General features: G+C 42.5%; 1 protein-coding gene across 2 annotated transcripts in view; it reads right to left on the bottom strand.

Annotated features, from left to right (window-relative positions):
• The window catches only part of RALB (RAS like proto-oncogene B), a 66,408-nt gene that overhangs the window by 2,140 nt on the left and 44,677 nt on the right, over positions 1 to 19,591 (bottom strand). For both annotated transcript variants that reach the window (XM_026647392.2, XM_026647391.2), the window contains exons 2-4: positions 11,902 to 12,050; positions 10,125 to 10,333; positions 1,224 to 1,401 (exon numbers count right to left, since the gene is read on the bottom strand). In XM_026647392.2, the coding sequence (XP_026503177.1) occupies positions 1,224 to 1,401; positions 10,125 to 10,333; positions 11,902 to 12,015 (501 nt within the window). In that variant the 5' untranslated portion in view covers positions 12,016 to 12,050. The remainder of the gene's footprint in view (positions 1 to 1,223; positions 1,402 to 10,124; positions 10,334 to 11,901; positions 12,051 to 19,591) is intronic.

The following is a 19,591-nucleotide window of genomic DNA, read 5'->3' as shown; positions in this document are numbered from 1 at the left end:
TGCTCATCAAGAAATCTGAAAATATTACCTAGCGAGTGTATATGTATTTGGATGGGAATGTTAATTTAGTCTAAAAAGCTATAGTACAGATGCTGCCACAGTGAATATGCCTCATGATTTATATGGACTTTCTAACAGACTGAACAGGAAGCAGTTTACTGAACATAAAAGTCAAAACCAGCCCTCAGGTACAGTTAAGCTTCAAAACGTTCACCCCTAGAAGAAGAGCCATAGAAGATTTGTTTTCAGACTGTAGATTGTAAGCAATTCAACTAAAATTCAAACACTATGGATCCACTAAGGGTCCTTTATTATATTTGTTCAAACTTCTCCCAGCATTGCAAGTCATCTTCTGTGGATGTGTAAGGGGATGCGCATTTTCATAACCCCCACAGAAAAAGGAAGAGAATCCCGATATCCAAGACACTTCAGGAAGCACATATGTATGTTCACTTGCTAGAAGGGTTATGAGAATCCATCTGTTCAGAAATTAAAAAGCAATTTCAATCCAAAAACACTACGAGTGACATCAAGCTGGAGAATACTGAGTTTTCGGAAAGGCAGGTATGGAGGGTGTGGGGAAATCACGTTACAGGATAGGTATGAAGTAAAAAATGTATATCCGTTTTTCAGAAAAACTGAAGATAATCTCAATAATCAGAAAGCAAAGAACAGAGTTAGTCAGTGTTTTGGCAGATATTTAACAAAATATCAGCTGCACCACATGTGAATTGAGGAGACAAAAGAGGGAAGAACCAAAATTCAGAAGTGCTGAAATTATCCTCATTTTAATTATCCTCATTTTATGATGGGCTGAACTACAGTTAATATATATCACTACTAAGCATTTCAAGCTATAATTTAAATCAAACCCTGCACTTTAGTGAATTCTCGGAGCTAATAAATCTACTATACTTCAAACCATCATCTGAAAGTTTGCCATTGTACAAGGACTCACCACATTTGTATCTATAATAAAGTAAATTAATGGGATCTTCTTGACATGTTACATAGACGGCAACAAAAACCAAATGTTCGCTTTAATTTGCAAGATATTCATTAACTGAAACATTCAAACGTTACAAGTGTAGACTATTGTAAGAGGAACAAAAACCCAACCATGAATTGTGCCTGTCCCAGAAAGTAGTAAGAATTAGTCAGTCATTCTCAGTACTGAATGACTGAGATTCTACTGCAGTAAAAATTTAAGCTAGTTGCCTTACCTTATCTACATTTGCTCTAGTTTTGGCAGAAGTTTCTACGTACTGCACACCCCACTCCTCTGCTTTACTTCTGGCCTCCTCTACAGGCACCTGCCTCCGCTCCTCCAGGTCAGATTTATTTCCCACCACAAGCAAAGGGATTTTGTCCTCTTCAGCCTTCACACGCAGGATCTGTTCCCTAATTCATCAGATATTAAAAACAGAACAGCTGAGTTAGCTTCCTGAGAGCATCAAAAATAAAACACTTGACACCAGGAATAAGCAAGCAGCTTCACACTGTGCCAAGGAGTATCGTATTGTACTTCTAAAAAGCCATTTCAGGATGGCCTCATGCCATCACTAATGGGTAAAGGATTCCAAATTTAGAGTGGTAACATTGCAAGCTCAGAGCCAATATTGCCCAAGGAATATAGGAACCCAAATTGTAAGTTACAGAAAATGGAGGTTACTTATTTGTAACTGGAATTTCTTTCAGATGTGTGATCCCAATGTGTATTTCATAGGCGGGATATGCATGTGGACTACGTGACTGAGACTGGAAATTCTTGCAAGTATTGTCTGTTTGTCCGTGCCTGTGCCCTGGATCTCCTTGTGTTCAGTACCGAGAATGTAAGGGGAGATGCAGACTGACCACTTCTCTACCGCAAATCCAGTCATGAGGAAAACCAGAGGGGAAGGTAGTTGGGTAGTAGAATTCAGATTCAGACCACACATCTCAAAGAATCTCCAGTTGCAGCTAAGTAACCTCCATTCCTACTCTGAGTTCTAATCCCGGTGTGCATTCACATATGGGTGAATGTCAAGCAGTGATCAAATGGAGGGGGGGGAAGGAAGGATGCAGGTGGTACAGATCCAACACTGCAATTCCAAAGGCTGTGCTGACAGAAGAGACGTGGACTAAAGCATAGGGCTTCATGAAAGTACAGATAGTGCTCCAGGTTGCCATCTTACAAGTGTCCAGCACAGGTACTTCCTGAAGAGATGCTACTGAGGTTGCCAGTGCTCTAGCAGAATGAGCCCTCACCCCATCCGGGGGAGGGAAATACACTAACGGATAGCAAAGGAGGATATAGCCAGGAATCCACTTAGAGAGCCTGAGCACATATCGTTTGTCCCCATGCTTGCTCTACTATAGCGACAAATAGTCTAGGAGATTTTCTAAATGGTTTCATCCTTTGCAGGTAGAATGGCAATGCTCATCTGACACCGACAGAGTGAAGTTTCCTCTTCTTGCTGGATGGAGGCAGGAGGCTCTGAAAAGAACCTGGAGTGAATAAGTGCACAGTAAGTGAACTGATTGGCTTATGTGGAACTTGGAAGATACCTTTGCAATGAACTTTGGGTGGAGTGAAGGGGTACCGTCTCTTTATGAAATGTAGCATATGGTGAGTCTGCCACAAAGGCTTTTCCTTCACCCACCTTCCTGGCAAATGTAATGGCAACCAAGAAGACGGCCTTCATGGATAAATGAGACATTGAGCACATGGCGAATGGTTCAAAAGGTGGCCAGTAGGAGGATTAAGGTCTCACTGTGGCGTTGGCTTCGCTACTAGTGGGAAGGTCCTAGTCAGACCACTTACAAAACTGGTTATTACTAGGTGAACAACAGAATAGCTATCCACCAGAAGGTGGAACACTGATTGCTGCTAGGTGGACCTGTAGAGAGCTACTAGAAAGACCCGAGTGAGAGTGAGGAGGTAAGTCTAAGGCAGCAGGAATACCTGTTGGTCCTGATAACTGAGGCGCCCTGGTAGAGAAATGCCTCAATTTGACTAGTTAACATTTTCTGGTAGAATCTTTCCTGCTGTGATTAAGAACAGTTTGAATGGCCTCTGAACATGAAGGCTCTAGGTCTGACACCCATCCAAATACCAAAGCATGAGGTGAAGTGAGTCCAGGTTGGGATGTCTGATCCTGCCAGTCTCCTGAATTAGCAGGTCTGGGAAGGACTGAATGCTGACAGGTTGCTGGGTTGAAATTTGTAGCAGGGTCCAGAAACCAGAATTGTCTGGGCTAATTGGGTCAGATGAGAATGACTTGTGTTTTGTTGTGACAAATCTTCTAGAGAATCTGGGGTAATAGTGGGATTGCAGGGAAGGTGTATCTCATGTAGCCTGTCCAGGACAGGAGAAGGGCATCGCGCCTGGAGTCCAGACCTTGAACTGCTCTGGTACAATGTACATTGAGCTTCTTGTTTTTCTGTGAGGTGAATAGCTCCCAAGATGGTGTTCCCCACTGAGGGGAAAATGCTGCCCAGCACTGCATTGTGTAAATCCCACTCATGATTGGTGAAAAAGTGTCTGAGCACCAGGTAGGTACGTTACAGTGATTTTGGATACACCAATTCCATAAGTTGACCATCTCTATGCACAGTGGGAGGAGCCTTAACCCCGCCTTGTTTATTTATATAGAAGACAGTCAGGTTATGTACATTATCCGAACATTAGAGAGAGAAGGGTGGGTGAGATAACATCCTCCTCCTTCCAGTAGTATCCTCTTCTGGGGTTAGAACATTCCTCAGAAGAACTGGGTCTGAAAGTAAAGGAGATTGTGGGTCTGGGAAGAAGATGATATCCCCTTGGGGTAGTATATGTCTCAGCCTGTCCCAGATTATGAGGGGTCCCGGTTACTGGTTATGCCAGATTCTGTGCCACAATAACTTAGTAGTTGGCAGATCCTTATGGGGCCTGGCCGGTGTCATTAGAGAGAGTCCTTCCTGGAACTTCTATCTGTCAATGGCGGATGCTGATCCTTCGCTTTGGCAGAAATCCCGGTTGGCACTGGTGTCAGTATGGGGGCTGGAACTGTTGAAGCTTTGCTCCTACATGCTCCCTGCTTTCTTTTTGTGGTTGGTAGGCTTAGGTAGACCTAAGTCCTTGGGGCTTGTATGTGAAGACTCACCCAACTTGGATGGCGTTAGAGAGGGAAACCTTCTCTTGGAAGCAGACTTAAAGGGGAATCAGTTTGTGTGTCTAGAGTGTTCCTTACTCTCAAGAGAAGTTAGAGGTAATGGGTCTTTGTCTCCTCTAGCCTCTGCTGCAGAGCTTGTGCTCACAGACACGCTGCTAGAGGTTTGCTGCCAGTATACAGGAGGATCTCCCGGCTTTCTCCATGAGGTATTCTCTCAGTCAGAACCCTCATCCCTCTTGGGCCTGGGGTGAGGAGGAGTGACAAATCCTGCACTTGGCAGGGATATGCGCCTCCCCAAGGCAGTAAAGGCAGCACTGGTGTCATTGCTGACTGAGAAGGAGTGAGGACAGGAGATGCAGTGTTTAAATCCTGAGATTCTAGGAAAAGTCCTTTTCCTGAAAGTGGGGACAGAGATGATCCCTGGGGAGGAGAAACTAAGCTAACTCTGCAGATGCTATAAAAACACTATGAAAACCTAAAACTATATACAATTATATTTACAGAGATGAAGACAATGCAGGGATAACTCCGGACACAGAGGATTCCGACTCAGCACATGCAGTGGCAAGAAGCAATTGGAGAGGCAGTCAGCCCGCACCTCCTTATATACGCTCGGTAGTGAGCACAAGGAGATCCAGAGCACAGGAGTGGACCAATGGACACTAGTTGCAAGGATTTCCAGGCTCAGTTGCATGCGGGATACGCATAGGAAGCAGCACTTGGAAAAGGTTACATTTTGCTGTGTGTAGCTGAACACCATATCTGTCACCTCCTCTGACTCCAATAAAGGAGAGCTTCTATAGTGGAGTACAAATGGCTTTTGAAACAAAAAAAGTCTTGTACAATATATTTATACTCATTTGGTTGATAAATCTAAGGGCTCGTCCACACAGCAACTCAATGCGCAGCAGACTAGAGCGCTCTAGATTTACACCCCGGCTTGCCATGCACTGTCTTTGTATAGACAAGTGCTAAACAGAAAAATTGTGATAGGATTAGTAAGATCTGTCAGACATCTAATGTATATTTTTATTTTTCCATCCTACACAAATAGAAGAATAAATTAAAAACTTTATATAAAAAAAATACCATTTTACATTTCTATAGCACCTTCCACTGGTGGATCTCAGAAGGCTTTATAAATAGGTAAGTCTCCTTCTGAATTGGGTAGTATCCCCATTTTACAGAAGGGAAAACAGAGGGGGTGGGGAGTTCAAGGATTTGTGGAAGGTCACATTGTGAAAAGCAAAACCCTGCTCCCTGGCTCAAGGACCTGTGACCTAACCACACAGCTATCCCTTCCGTCACAAGGAAGTATGTTTGCTTCTACTAAAAGACTGACTAGAGCACTTTAAGGCCCAATGAAATATGTATGGGAGGTTACAGCTCGATATCTGAAGGCATCTTTTGTTACCACTTCAAGCTGATTTACTTTAAGAAACATCTAACCTTTTTAATTAATAAAAAGAAGAGCTTAAGACAATAGCAAGCAGCATAATTTTCAAAGATATTGTGTAAACATCCAGGAAACTAGTTAGTTACGAATTCCTGCCAAAACTAGGAAATCTTGTGTTAGAAGCATATGCTGGCGTCAACTTGCAGTCTCTTTATTCTTCTAAGAAATGAAGTGTATAGTTCTTTTTAGCTCATTTTTCATATCATTTCCTTATGTGATGAAACATATATAATAAACACACACCAACGTGTTTTTTCATGCAATCAAATTAATACAATATCCAATCTATCAAGATTAGGCAGAGACGCTAATACAAGTAGCTGCTTGCAGTTTATTTCCCATTAATAGCGGATTGTATTTAAAAGATGCTTCAATTAGGGTCACTTCAAGTGCACAATGTTCTACAAAACTGAAAAATTCTGCACTTAAACACAACCAGCTATTAGAATCACAAGATACTAACTGTTAAGCTTTTGAGAGTCACACAGGCAGGTAAAATGACAAAACAGCAAATATACAAATTAACGATCAAAATCTGAATATCAGCAGGATTTCTAGCCTGACTTGAAATAGCTGTGATAAAGAATCTGATTACAGAAAATCTAATAATCATTTACATGAATTTTGTCATGTCAGGGCTTTTCTATACAATTTGCAAAAACTCAAAAGATTAAAGAAGTTAAGTGGTTGTTAGCATAAGATTTAAATTTGTTCTGTGTTTTGGCCAATGAGATGGGTAGGTAATCCTTCTTTCCAATGGTGAAAGGGGAAAACTCCCTCAATTTGAAAATATGGGGGTTATCAGAATCTTTCAGTTACCAGCCCAATTAAACACTACCATTAGCTAAGTTCATAATTTGCCTGATCCGACTCCTATTGAAGTCAATGGGTCTCCCGATAACATTTGATAGAACGTCTTGTCTGTCATCTCCAGCCCTGTTTTTACCCTTAATCCTATCCCCAAGCCTCCTTCTGGCCAATCATTTTGTGATGAAAAACAAATTCTGTAATAAAAAAAATGCAACATAATCCTTTTCCTAGGCTCAGCTGGAAGGGGCGCAAGAGAATTAAACACCAAGATCAAAGTCCCAAGAAGGAACAAGGGCAGAAGACGGTGTTGCCTTCATGGGCTCAGATTTCCATGGCTTTCAGAAACCTCAGTATCCTATTAGGTTTTGAATTTACCTTTTCTCTGAATTCTGTGACTTTGGTTTAGTTGGTACAGTTAGCCCAGCTTGAAAAAATTCCAGGATACCAGGACCACAGGGTCTACCTTTGCCTTATCACACCAGAGAGAGAAGGCTCTTCAAGTACTCCTGTGAAACTAATTATTGCCTAGACTATAATATAGCTGGTATCTTTGTCTGCCAGACCTCGTCTTCAGGCTCATGCACACAACTGTCAGGCTGTAAGGATAAATCCTACCGTGTTGTCATTAATACGGTTGATAACAGCTGAACTAGACTGTCCATGGACATGTTCAATAATCATGGCCTCCTCTTTAATGTGATCTTCTGGGCTTGCACAGCACATCCCAGGGTGGGAACACAAGCAAGTTCACAGATCGATGGTATGGTATGGGTGCCCTCATCTCAACTCTGCACTCCAGGGGTGGAGTGTTACTTTGGCTGGATGCTTGGACCATGAGTGATTCAGGGATGATGGACACTAGCTGAAACAAAATGGCCTATAAACAGGTCTTTAGATCAAGGCAGTGAGACTTTTCAGAGGAAAATGAGGTGTCAGAATGAAGATTAACAGTGCCATTACTGTAGCATATACACTGTCAACGAAGAGTATCTGTTAATAGGATAGGCAGATGTAGTAGAAAGAGGGCCTACACACACCCAGCTGGAATGCTCTCTAAATCATACATGAATTATATACAGGTAGAATCTAGCTAATTCCCCCCAGCGTGTTTGCCAGAAGCTGGAAATGGGCAACAGAGAATGGATCACTTGATGATTACCTATTCTGTTCATTCCTGCCAGGGCACCTGGCATTGGCCACTATCAGAAGACAGGATACTGGGCTAGATGGACCTTTGGTCTGACCCAGTATGGCTGTTCTATGTTCTTGCACTATAGTGATGTACCATCCTGCACTGCTCAAGACATTCTCTTGAACAATGCAAGCTCATTAATTACCGTATATACTCATTCATAAGCCGAATATTTTTGGTGACGCATCAAACAGCGGGGGCTGGCTTATAAACGGGTCTACACCAAAATTTGATGATTTTAAACTCTATGGAATCATAGAATTGAATATCTAATACATTGTCATTTTGTTTACCTGGAGCGTCTGCAGGCATAGAGCCCCTCAGCTATCAGTGTCCGCGGTTCGCCGTTCCCAGCCAATGGGAGCTGCAGGAAGTGGCACGCCACTTCCCACAGCTCCCATTGGCTGGGAATGGCAAACCGCGGACACTGGGAGCTAAGGGGCTCCAGGCCTGTGAATGCTCCAGGTAAACAAAACGTCCAGGCCCGCCAGCGGCTTACCCTAACGGGCCAGGAGCCAAAGTTTGCCAACCCCTGAAATATAGGGTCGGCTTATGAAAGGGTCATACAGTTTTTTGCTATTTTTACCTAACCATCTTGGGGGGGTCGGCTTATAAATCAACGGGCTAATGAACGAGTATATACGGCAGTTTGCCACTTCGTCAAAGAATAGTGAACATGCACCCAGCCTACGTAATCTGAGCAGATTCCCCAAGCACTTTAGACAAATTCACTGGTAAGGATAAAGCATTAAAATAAGTTTATTAACTACAGAAAGAGATTAGGCACAGAGGTCAAAGTTGGTTACATAAGAAATAAAAATAAAATTGCAATCTAAATCCTCAATTTATCAGACTGAGTAAGATTTCAATCATTCAGTTTCTCTCAACCCACTGAATGTTCCAGGCAGTTTACAGTTAATACACAGGCTGAATGTTCTTCTCAGCCTGGGACCAATCTCCCTAGTTCAAAGTTTTTGTCTTCCAACTGATCTTCCAGGTGTTGAGATGGGGAGGAGAGAGGACAAGTGGTGAGGTCACTGTCCTCTTTTATACTTTCTTCCAGCTGCTAGAAAGACCCTTGCTGTGTCACAGGGCTTAGTCCATTCTGTATGTGCCCTCTGAGGAGTCTCAGAGGGCCACTGGGAGAGTTGGATTCTCCTTAATGGGCCATCAACACCTGTCTAGCCAATCTTGATGCAAATCTGTTTTGTCAGTGTTAGTTGCTCCTTTGTTGCCACTAAATGGCTGGCTGTGGGCATTTCCCACTTATCACATATTTCAGTAACAAATATATAGTAATACTTCATAACTTCACATACAATTCAACAGGAATTAATGTTCAATAGATCAAGACTTTTTAAATACCCTCTCAAGGCATACATTGTTCAAAACATATCACAATATCACAGTGGTGAATATATTTTGAGGTACAGAGTATCAATGTGTATGTACATTTTGCAGGTCCATGGATCAGAGGAACTTGCTTGAATTAACTGTTTGTTAATGGACTTGCAAGCAAGCGAGGGCAAGAAAACAGGCAGATAGACTAAGAGGGATGCATAGGATGTCAGTGACTTGAACACTGAAGGATAAGAGTAGCTGATTGTTCGAAAAGGGAGAGCCAGGTACCAAAAACCAGAGACAGTGGATAGGGAAGAGTTAGGAGGGCTACCATGGGTACATGGAGGTGAGACAGTTAGAGTCTGAAGGAGTGTTGTTGAAAGGAGGAATGGAAAAAAATGCTTGAAAGTGGCATGAGGAGTCCTTCCCGGGAATGATGCTATGGGTGACCTCTTGCCTTGGATGGACTCCTCAGGAGAAGCCCCTTCTTCAGAATCTACAGCACTACAGTTTGTGGAAAAAGTGCCAGGCCCCACTGCATCTGAACGTGCCTACCCCAGCATGGGACCCAGCTCTGCACCTCTTGACAAGGCCACTGGCACTTCATGCAAGCTGTTACAATGTCTGCATGCACAGACATGTGCAAAGACTACTAGGCCTGTTTTGCTTTCCTTTGGGCAGCATGTCTTTGGGATACAACTGACATCAGAGATGGTTATATCTCTTTTGTAGTGTGTGTATGTGGGGAATGGGGAAGAGAGTGGCAAATAGAGACTGAACACTAAGCCATCTGCCGGCTGTGAAAAACTTGCCCAAGTATTTGAACTAGTACAGAAGACAAAAGAAAAACATTTTCAAGCTACTTGGCAGGGGAAAATGGAGAATTACACAAACCAAAATTAAAGAATTGTGAAGAGTTGCTTACTGTCCTAATATAGAAACTGAAGTTAAATAGGGAAAATGGGTTGGCTCAGATACAAGATTTCTGATGTCTTACACTCAATGTTCTGTTTGTTTATGCAAATCAGGAGCCGTAAGTTTACCTTTCATTCCTTTACCCATTACTGAACTTCAAACAAACATTCCATATTCATGTTATCAAACCTACTCAGATCTATGTAAATACATGCAAAATATCAAAAAGCAGCTTGAGGAATTGAATCCCCCCCCCCCATCCAACTACTGTGCTTACCTTAACTCTGCTGTTGCTGTAAAGGATTCGTATTCGGTTATTGAGAAGACAAGGAGAAACCCCTCCCCACTGCGGAAGTAGTTGTCTCGAATAGCTGCATAATCCTCCTGTCCCGCTGTATCCAGAATGTCTATCTGGAATTCATCCCCATCCAGAACTACTTTCTTTCTATAACTGTCAGCCTTCGTAGGTTCATAGTCTTCTACAAACTGAGGAACATAAGAAAGGAGGGGGGGGAGAATAAAATCTACAGTACCCCTGACTTTTTCAGATGTGGCACTCCTCCCTTTGGATATTTGCTTCAGCGCATTCCTCTCCACTTTTAATGGCCATTGTAAGCTGTATATATACTCCCGAAGGGCCTTTTTATTTTAATCACTGTCAACTATTTAATGCCAGTTTTATGGCTTTAGTATTTTTAACTATGAAAGAGAGCGAGAGGACTTGTAATTTTATACCATTGAGCCAATTCAGAGTCTGCATGCCAACAGAATGTAGCCAACAGAAGAAGCCATTGCTACATGGTAACTGGTAAACTATGAGTTTATTCCACAATAAGCTAAGGGCTAGATGCTCAGCCAGTGTAAACTGATATAGCTCAAGAAGTTCTGACCTTCTCTCAGATGTAGACCCTGGTACGGTTATAGTCTTTGTCACCTCACAGTTAGAATGCTGAACTGCCCTCTGCATGGAGATACACCTTAAATCAATTCAGAAGCTGAAGCAGGTGCAGAACACAGCAGCTCAACTATTAAGTGATGCATATTGTTATGAGTACGTACATCAGTGCTCTGTAATCTGCACTAAATGGTGAATGAATTCTAGGTGGGGTTTACGGTACTGGTTCCGATCTACAAAAACATAAGCGACTCAGATACGCAGTGCCAGGCAACCATACTGTTCCAGGCACATCTTTGTACCAACTGTGGTCTGAGGTGCTCCAGCCGGGGTCACTACACATAGAGAAAGAGAAAGAGTTGCCACCAGAATGTTTACTATGAGAGCAGCTTGATTCTGGAACTTACTCCCCTAAATTGGTACAAAATAGTCCACATCTGTTGATCTTTAGGACAGACTCCCAAGACCATCCATTGATATACCTCTTGGGGTTTTTTAGTGGGGTGTATTTTAGTGTGTGTTTTTTTCTTGTAATGACTGTTATCACAAAGAGTTGTCAGAGTGCCTAGAGTAGGGGCATAGGCTATTTAAAACAGAACTATAGATTGCATTTTTCACATATTCACTGGAGTTGTGATCCTGCCTTTTAACAGATGCACATGACTTCCCTGAGTACACCTTGCAAAATTAGCTACAGAACAAACTGATTTACAAGACATCCATCTGCAACCTGAAAGCAGGCTTGAGCTCAGTATATTAGTACTAAAGAACTAGCATAAAGGGAGCCTGCAATCTTCTTTGTATTGTTTCTTCATCAACATCTGCCTCAAAAACAGGTAAGAAGAAGAATGCTGACTTCTACTTGAATCCTAACTTGTCTCAAAAAACCTCACAGTTTAACTGCACCAACACCACTTGAGACAGTGTGGTGGACTGAATGTCTGCTTAAATATCCTGCATTCCCTATTCAATGCACTCTTTGCACTTTGTCTTTAAAACTTACGGAAACTGCATTTAATCCCTGGATAAACAGCATCAGACTTTCTTGATGTGCCAAACATCTTTAGAAGAATTTTACTCATTGCACAAGGAAAATCCAGCAGAATGACTGTCAATTATTCTTGGAGCTTAACAAGCAATTTGTGCTAACTCTTCTTACCTCATCATACATGAACTGAAGTGTAAGTGCTGATTTGCCCACACCTCCACTGCCAACCATGATTACTTTGTGCAGGGCCATAGAACTCTGGTTCTTGTTCTTGCTGGCAGCCATCGTCTTGGTTATCTACAGTTGTCAAGTGCCAACAGCTGCAGGAAAAAAGATAGAAGTAGTCACATAAATGAAGTATACAATCTTTTGTAAGTCTGTGCATGGAATATAACAGCATCCTTGGTGTTACAGAGACAAAAACACTGCTAAACACCTCTAGCAATCAAAAAAAAAGTTATCGCATTGGAAGAGTCTGCACATGGTATGGCTGAACCAGTTTGCATGTTTTCTTGCCACACTACATTTCATTTAGGATAACCCATTGCCATTTCTTGTAAGCATACTTTTTAACTGTTAGTGTTGTCAGAAATAGGAACCAGTATTATAGGCCTGTTGAAAAACAGACTCAAAGTCTGAAAAGAACAACTTTTAAGAGGTGGTGATTAAAAGACTCAATTCAAAAGAGTTTAATCAAAAAAAACTTATCTTCTGGACAGGGACTACACATGAGAAATTTTCTGGGGAGAGGAGACTTCTGCCTCTTCCCCTTCCACCTAAAAGGTAGAAGAATGGTCAAGATCATGCTTATAATAAACTATAAAGATATTATGACATTATTAACACCTTCCTAAAGTATTTCTTCTCAATGTTTTGCTCTTTAAAACCTATAATCTGACAGTAGTGCTATGCCTTAGATCTCCCTAAAAATAATGGGATTACTTTTGCTGTTATTGTCTACAGACAAATTAAAAGCAGCCAAAGATCAATAGCAAATTTTGGCAGACAAGACAGAAAAATACATTTAATTGAACATCTCTATTAGTTATGACATAACACTATGTGTTTTATGTGGTTCTGCCTTCTCTTTTTGATAATCTCTTTGCTTGTTTGATGTTGCAAGTCTAGTTCTTCATTCCCAGGTCTCTCTTGTAAACAAGAAGGAGGAAGTGCTAATCACAATTTGCATTCCTTTTCTAAAGTGACGGGCTAAAATAAACCCATAACAAACCTCCATACTTGAACATGGAAAAAGTTACCCCCAGACACAAAACTACAAGCAAAGTAAGTACTGTGTGTAGTGCAAACTGAATGTTTAAGACTTTCACTTGTGACAGATGTTCTTTCAGTTAATCCTATTCTATCACAGACTAGCCAGAGGAAGGGAAGAAACTAAGCTCCACTATCTCCTGACTCAGATGTCACCGGGTTACCATGGGGCAAAGGTGGAGGCAGGGGGGAGAGAAGAGATAAGGTTTAGTGGCTCCATTTTCTTAAACAGGATGTAACCAACATCATCAGCTTCATGAAAATGCAGGGATCTGATGGTAGGCCCAATGATAGTGTGCAGATACAACTCAGAGAAAATCCTAGATATTTTTAGCATTGGCTGTCAGCCTGTGGAGGTAAGCATCTCGTAAGTCGGCTGACAGAATCACAGTTCTGATAGACTCCACTTTGAACCATTTGGGAGACAGGGACATGCTGATTTAGAGTCCAGGATGAATAAGTTGCTCACAAACTAGGAACCACCAGGTGAATGGAATAAATATTTATATGGTCCAAAAGACATATACAGTGCAATACAGATATACAAGGACAACAGGGTCCTTATCATGAGGACTTTAAAATTAAGGGCTTGATCCTTGAAGTCAACGAAATCACTCACTTGAGTAGTGGCTGCAGGGCCAGGCCCTAAGTGAAAAGACATAAGCAATGGCATACAATGGAAGAAGGGAAGGAGAAAAAGAATATTGACAGAGAAGGGAGATTTCCAATGGAAAGTAGCTCCACCAAAATGAGGCTGGTGTAGCCAACTTCATTCCAAGAAGTTTGGAAACACCGCTTTTGCAAGAAATAGGACCAATCTCCAACCAGATAAAAGTCACTGATCAAACAATTTCAGAATGGCATATCCAAGACTGTAGAAAAATGAGTTCCAAGAAGACCAGCATGCAGCAAAATAGCACGTAACGGGACAGACTATCAAACTTTATGTTAATGCAATAGGAAATCGGGGTGCTCAGGACTTAGAGTCACCTTTTAACCCCCTTGCCTCCAACGAAAGGAAGATCTGCTTGTGTTCCACTTGATGTCAGCTCCCTGACACCACCAGTCTGTTTGCTACCCAAACAATCTCCTCTGTGCTCTGCCAGCCCTTACTTTGCCTTGCAGGACAACAATAGGTGTACCCCAATCCCCGAGCTGCCTTGAAGCATTCCCCTGCAGTGTCAAGACTCTCAGAAATTACAAGGAAACAGTGCATACACCAGCTTGTTTGAGTCAACTGACAATTAGCACCAATATAACATCACAGCACTGAGATATATCTACAGTGAAAACAATCATAAGATTATCATCAAAAGCTAAGATTTAAGAGATCATGAATAAGGATGATGATAGGAACAAATTCTTACATGTAAAACAAAAAAGTATAAAGTGCTTCCCAGAATCTAAACTTTAACATGCTAAAACCTTTGTCTAAAGTAGTTTCTCACCTAACGCAGTCACCCAGAGTCCCCAACCAACAAAGTTGGGATTCCTCTTACTGCATTCATGAAAGTGCTGTCCCTTTTGCTTCCTCGATGAAGCACAGAGAGGAGTTCTTTTGCCTCATTGTATCCCCAGAGTTAGTTATTTTGTCCCTAGGGTCAAGATGACCCCTGTGGTTTATTCCTGGGGTGCTGACCAGTGTTCCCTCTAATTTCCCCCCTACACGTGTAATTAATTTTGTTATGTGCACCAATATGGAGGTGATGTGTGACACATCACCTTTATATTGGGGCACATACTAAAATTCATGTGGTGGGGGTGAGGCTGAGGGGTTTGGAGTGTCGGGGGGGCCTCAGGGCTGGGGCAGAGGGTTGGAGTGCAGGGGGTGAGGGCTCCTGCTGGGGGTGCAGGCTCTGGGGTGGGGCCGGGACTGAGGGGCTCAGGGCTGGGGCAGAGGGTTGGGGTGCAGGGGGTGAGGGCTCGGGCTGGGGGGGTGCAGGCTCTGGGGTGGGGCAAGGGATGAGGGGTTTGGGGTGCAGGAGGGTGCTTAGGTGGGGAGAGAGGACACCTCCCACCTCTCTCTCCCTGCAGCAGCACCTGGGCTGACGGGGGGGGGGCGCGGAGGGGGAAAGAGGTGCCTCCCCCCACCACGGCAGCTCTGGGGCTGGGGCCCCGGGAGAGGTGCCCCTTCCCCTGGCCAGTCCGGGCCGGGGGAGGGGCTCCCTGGCCCTGACAGGCCCAGGCCGTGGCTGGGTTCAGGCTGCCCCTTCCCCGGCGGGTTCCCTGAGTGTCTGCGTGGCGCTAAACAGGGTGCTGCACGGCCGCACAGCTTACAGGGAAATTAGGTGCTGACTTCATGCTGCCTTCATATCCTCATGCTGACGTCATATGCAAATAGGCTTACAATCCTTATTTTACACATGAACCAAGGCAGACAGGTGAATATGCATCCTTTATCTGGTCAAAACCTCCTTGTCAACTCTGCTTTGATTCAGACCTTAAAATCTCTCTCTCTCTCTCTCTATATATATACACACACACACATATATATATATATATATATATACACACACACACACACACACACACACACACACACAGCGCTCCTTAAATGTTATCAGTACATACATCTCACAATGATTATGAGGATCAGTATGACAAGCTTTTATTAGAGCTCTCACTTGGCCCTCTTTGGATAACTACTATGAAAGAAATTTATTGGGTGTAGTGAGTTTGTTACCTGTCAGGAGTCACTGTTACAGAACAGTGAACCCTTTGCCAGTTGGCACTGAGGAGTTCTTAGAAATGTGAAGAAAATCTCTTGCACACCACATTTGTATGGCTTGTGTAGGGGAAAGGATTTATCTTATGCAGTATACAGTGGCTTGTTTAGATGTTTTTACATATGCCTATATTAGATATGAGGAAGAAAGAAGCTAGCTGTACAATGTGTGAGAGAAAACAGGAAAGAGTGGGCAGTAAACAATGGCCCTTATTTGAAAGTGTTTCAACAGAAGTAGTCTTAAAGAATTCCCTTTTGCCTAATTACAGGAGTTAATTAGGCTTTCGATAAATACTGGATACTAGAAAGGAAGGTGGCTTTTATAAAAAAGCCTTATTTTTAATCAGAGTTTTAACATACAATCACTAACGTGTGAGACTGCGAAATGCCAGTGTGCCTCTGCTATTTCTGCAGTAAGGTACCACACATTATGTCCTTATAGAGATATAAATGTTTTTAAGTTGCTCAGCACAAGAGAAGAGTCCTCCTCTGCACAAAACTAAAAATACAACCCTGCTTAAGTATTAAATGACAATTTAATACTCACTCATGTGAGAGAAGGGTTCATTCAAATGTTTGCTCAATTAACTTGGCAATTTATGCTAAGAAAAGTGTCAAATAAGGTTTTGGATTTCATACAGTCTCTCAACATATCTGCTGCACACTCCAAAATCCAGTACATGCAGCTCCAAGTCAGGGCAGCGTGAGCCAAGAAGACGCATCATATTAAAGCTTCATAGAGATCTACAACTAAATCCCTCCTGTTCCTGGCTGCCCATCTCAAGCAAGTCACACAAGCTTTTAAGAACTGGATTCCTGCTCTGTGCATGGAATTTCTACAACTGTGCAGCTACAGCCAGGGCCGGCGCAACCCGTCAGGTGACCTAGGCGGTTGCTTAGGGCGCTAACATTTGGGGGGTGGCGACCGGATCGTCGGCCGCCCTGGTCGTCGTCGGTATTTCGGGGGCGGGATCTTCCGCCGCCTCTGTCAGGGGTGGGACCTTACGCCGCCTAGGGTGGCAAAAAAGCTGGCGGCGCTCCCGGCTACAGCTGGGTGATTACAAGTGGCCAGTAAGATGAGTAACTGGTTATTTACAATCAAAATCAACGTATTTATTGCCACAGACATTTGCACACTGCATACATCTGCCCACACAATTATGTGCATGTTACTTAAGAAAGCCAATTATTGGGAGCCAGTGTACGTATGGCTCTTTATACCCAAATATGAATACTGGGCCCTTGCCCACAGGGCTTAGACCACCAAAAAAATACACAAAAGTGGGAATACTGCTCTTTCTGCAGAAAACTACTCCCAAAGAAGGCAGCAAATGTCATTGGCTTTGCAGTTTCCTCTTTTTTAATGCGATACATCATTTTGTTCCACCCTCAATAACTCTCCATCCCAAACGGCAGATTAATGTTGAAAGGCTTAGCAGAATTCAAAATGCCACAGACACAGTGACAGCACATGTGCAGTGTCAGTTAAAGCAAGACTGCATAACACACGGCAAGTTGTGCAACAGGGAGCCATCCTTTAGTGGATAGGAGACAGAATGGTTTTCTCCTCACCCCTCTTTAATTTGTCTGGGGCAATTTGTTTTGTTTCAAAATCTCTACCCACTTTATCGTTTGGTTGAAGTGTAGGGGAATGTCAGCAGCCTCCCTCATGAGAAACAAGATCTTCGGATTGTTGTCTTTAAAACTTGTTTGACTCTAGGTTAAGGCCATAAGAATTAGAAAAAGCAGATTCTGAACTCCTTTCAAAAAGAAAATTAAACCTCCAATTCTCTGTTTTAATAGGAAACATTTGCTATGGAATTAGGTTCACTAATCTTGTTTTTGTAGCACCTAGAGTAGACAGCTTAAAGAGACCTTTGCCTGAAGCAGTCTAACACATCGTCCACCCTGCACGGTTATCACAAAGTCTAGCATTAACCTCTTGTGCTATTAGGGGAGAAATTGCACAATACTGTTAAGTTTCTAATCTAATAGCATATAAACAGGTTTTGCTTTGATAAAGAGTAAAAACAAACTCACTAAAAGCATTTATTACAGTAACAGGGTTTCTGAGTTACTTACACTCCAAGATGACAACACCTTAGAAAAAAGATAAATGAAGTCATAGGAACTAAATCAGATACAGGGTACAAATGCAAGAGCCATTTCACAAAACAATATACAAATGAGTGAAAAGCAGTGTTCTCTAAAACAGACACATTATTCTGAAATGCAATTAAATTAACCTCCCCTGGAAGAGAGGGAAATCAACACAGCATCCTCAGGAAGCACTTGCGTTGGTCCTGAACCTTGCAGTTTAAGTCATCTGCCAAGAAATTTGCCTTGCTAACAGGGTGAAGAATGGTATTAAGGGCACTGTTCTGAATGAATATTCCCACAAACCATCTCCTAGTGAGAACAAATCCCGCCACCCCTTGCTGGGTTGGATAGTACCTACCAGCCATGTTTTCCCATAAGCAAATGATGGTTCTGTTAGTGACAGGTGAGTAGAGGACTAGTCTTATGGGTATATCTGTCCTTTGATTTGGGGACAGCTAACTAAGTATATTGTGAAGTTTGGACCACTAAATAAGTGAGTCTCTGATAGACCCAAAGGTACTTAAGAGAAACTTAAGTTCACTGCAAGTACATTTCAGGTTGATCTCAGTTTACCTTTAACCCAATGCTCTGAAACACAGCAAATGACATGTAGAGCTTAAATTGCAAACAAAGAGGAAACCTCTTTGAATAACCAATTGTTAGGTAGGGAAAGACTAACCATCTGTGAGCGGAAGCGAATAGGCAGGTAGAATTTTTTTCTGTGATGATCTGAAGCTTTTCATTTGAAAACTCTGATTAAATTACAGTAGGTGGCACAAACAAGACTTTGCCCAGGAAAAGGACCCTAAGGGGCCTCTCCCACTTGCTTCCCTGCTCTGAAAATAAAAGAGCTGTTCAAACAGAAGACCATCAAAGGGGGTGCTAGTCCATAGGGGACATTATAGTCTCACATGAAACTTCTCACAGCTATACTTCTGGCTAAATTGGCACTGCTGCGATGAATGCAGCGGTGTCGATTTAGCGAGTCTGGTGAAGACAAGCTAAATCGATGGCAGAACACTTTCCCATCGAAGTCTGTACTCCACCTCCCTAAGAGGTGGAAGGTAAGTTGGCGGGAAAGCATCTCCCATCGACATAACACAGTGTAGACACTGCTGTAAATCGACATAAGTTACATTGAACTCAGTTACGTAACTTTCGTAACTGAACTGGCGTAACTTAGGTCAACTTACAGCGTTAGTGTAGAGCAGCCCATAGTGCTTGCTGCACAAGATCTACTGGATTCCATTACTGGTCTTCCAAAAATTCTTGCCAGATCACTTTTTTAAAAAGTAAGTTAAACCAACTGGGCAATCAATGGGAGGTTAATATTCCAAGACTGCTTGCAGAGTTTCCTAACTAAACCCAACCCTAAGAAGTAAAACAAAAAAAGAAACTACAAATCACAGAACAACTGTGACATTTGCAAACCATCCCTCTGCTCATAAATTACACCCCTTTCTGCTATCCTTTGTCTTGTCTATTTGGATTGTAAACTCTTTGGGATAAGGACTGTCTATTACTCATCTTTGTACAGAGCCTAGCACAACAGGGCTCCATTCTAAGATGCCCCTTAAGAACTACTGTAATATAAACAGCAGAAAGAAAAAACGAGGGCAGTTATGGGAGTAAGGCCTTTTTCAACAGTTGTTGGAACACCAGATCCGCAGATTAGAGAACAAGTCTCGCCACCCTTTCTCCAAAAGGATTAAATGGCTTCAGAGTGGCTCTTAGATTGTGAGGCACAGCATTCAGTTCAGCTCCTAC

Source organism: Terrapene carolina, unplaced genomic scaffold, assembly GCF_002925995.2.
Source record: "Terrapene carolina triunguis isolate 2854851 unplaced genomic scaffold, T_m_triunguis-2.0 Scaffold62, whole genome shotgun sequence".
Classification (NCBI taxonomy): domain Eukaryota; kingdom Metazoa; phylum Chordata; order Testudines; family Emydidae; genus Terrapene; species Terrapene triunguis.
The sequence above is the reverse complement of the archived record's forward strand: the minus strand, read 5'-3'. Positions and strand labels throughout refer to the sequence as shown.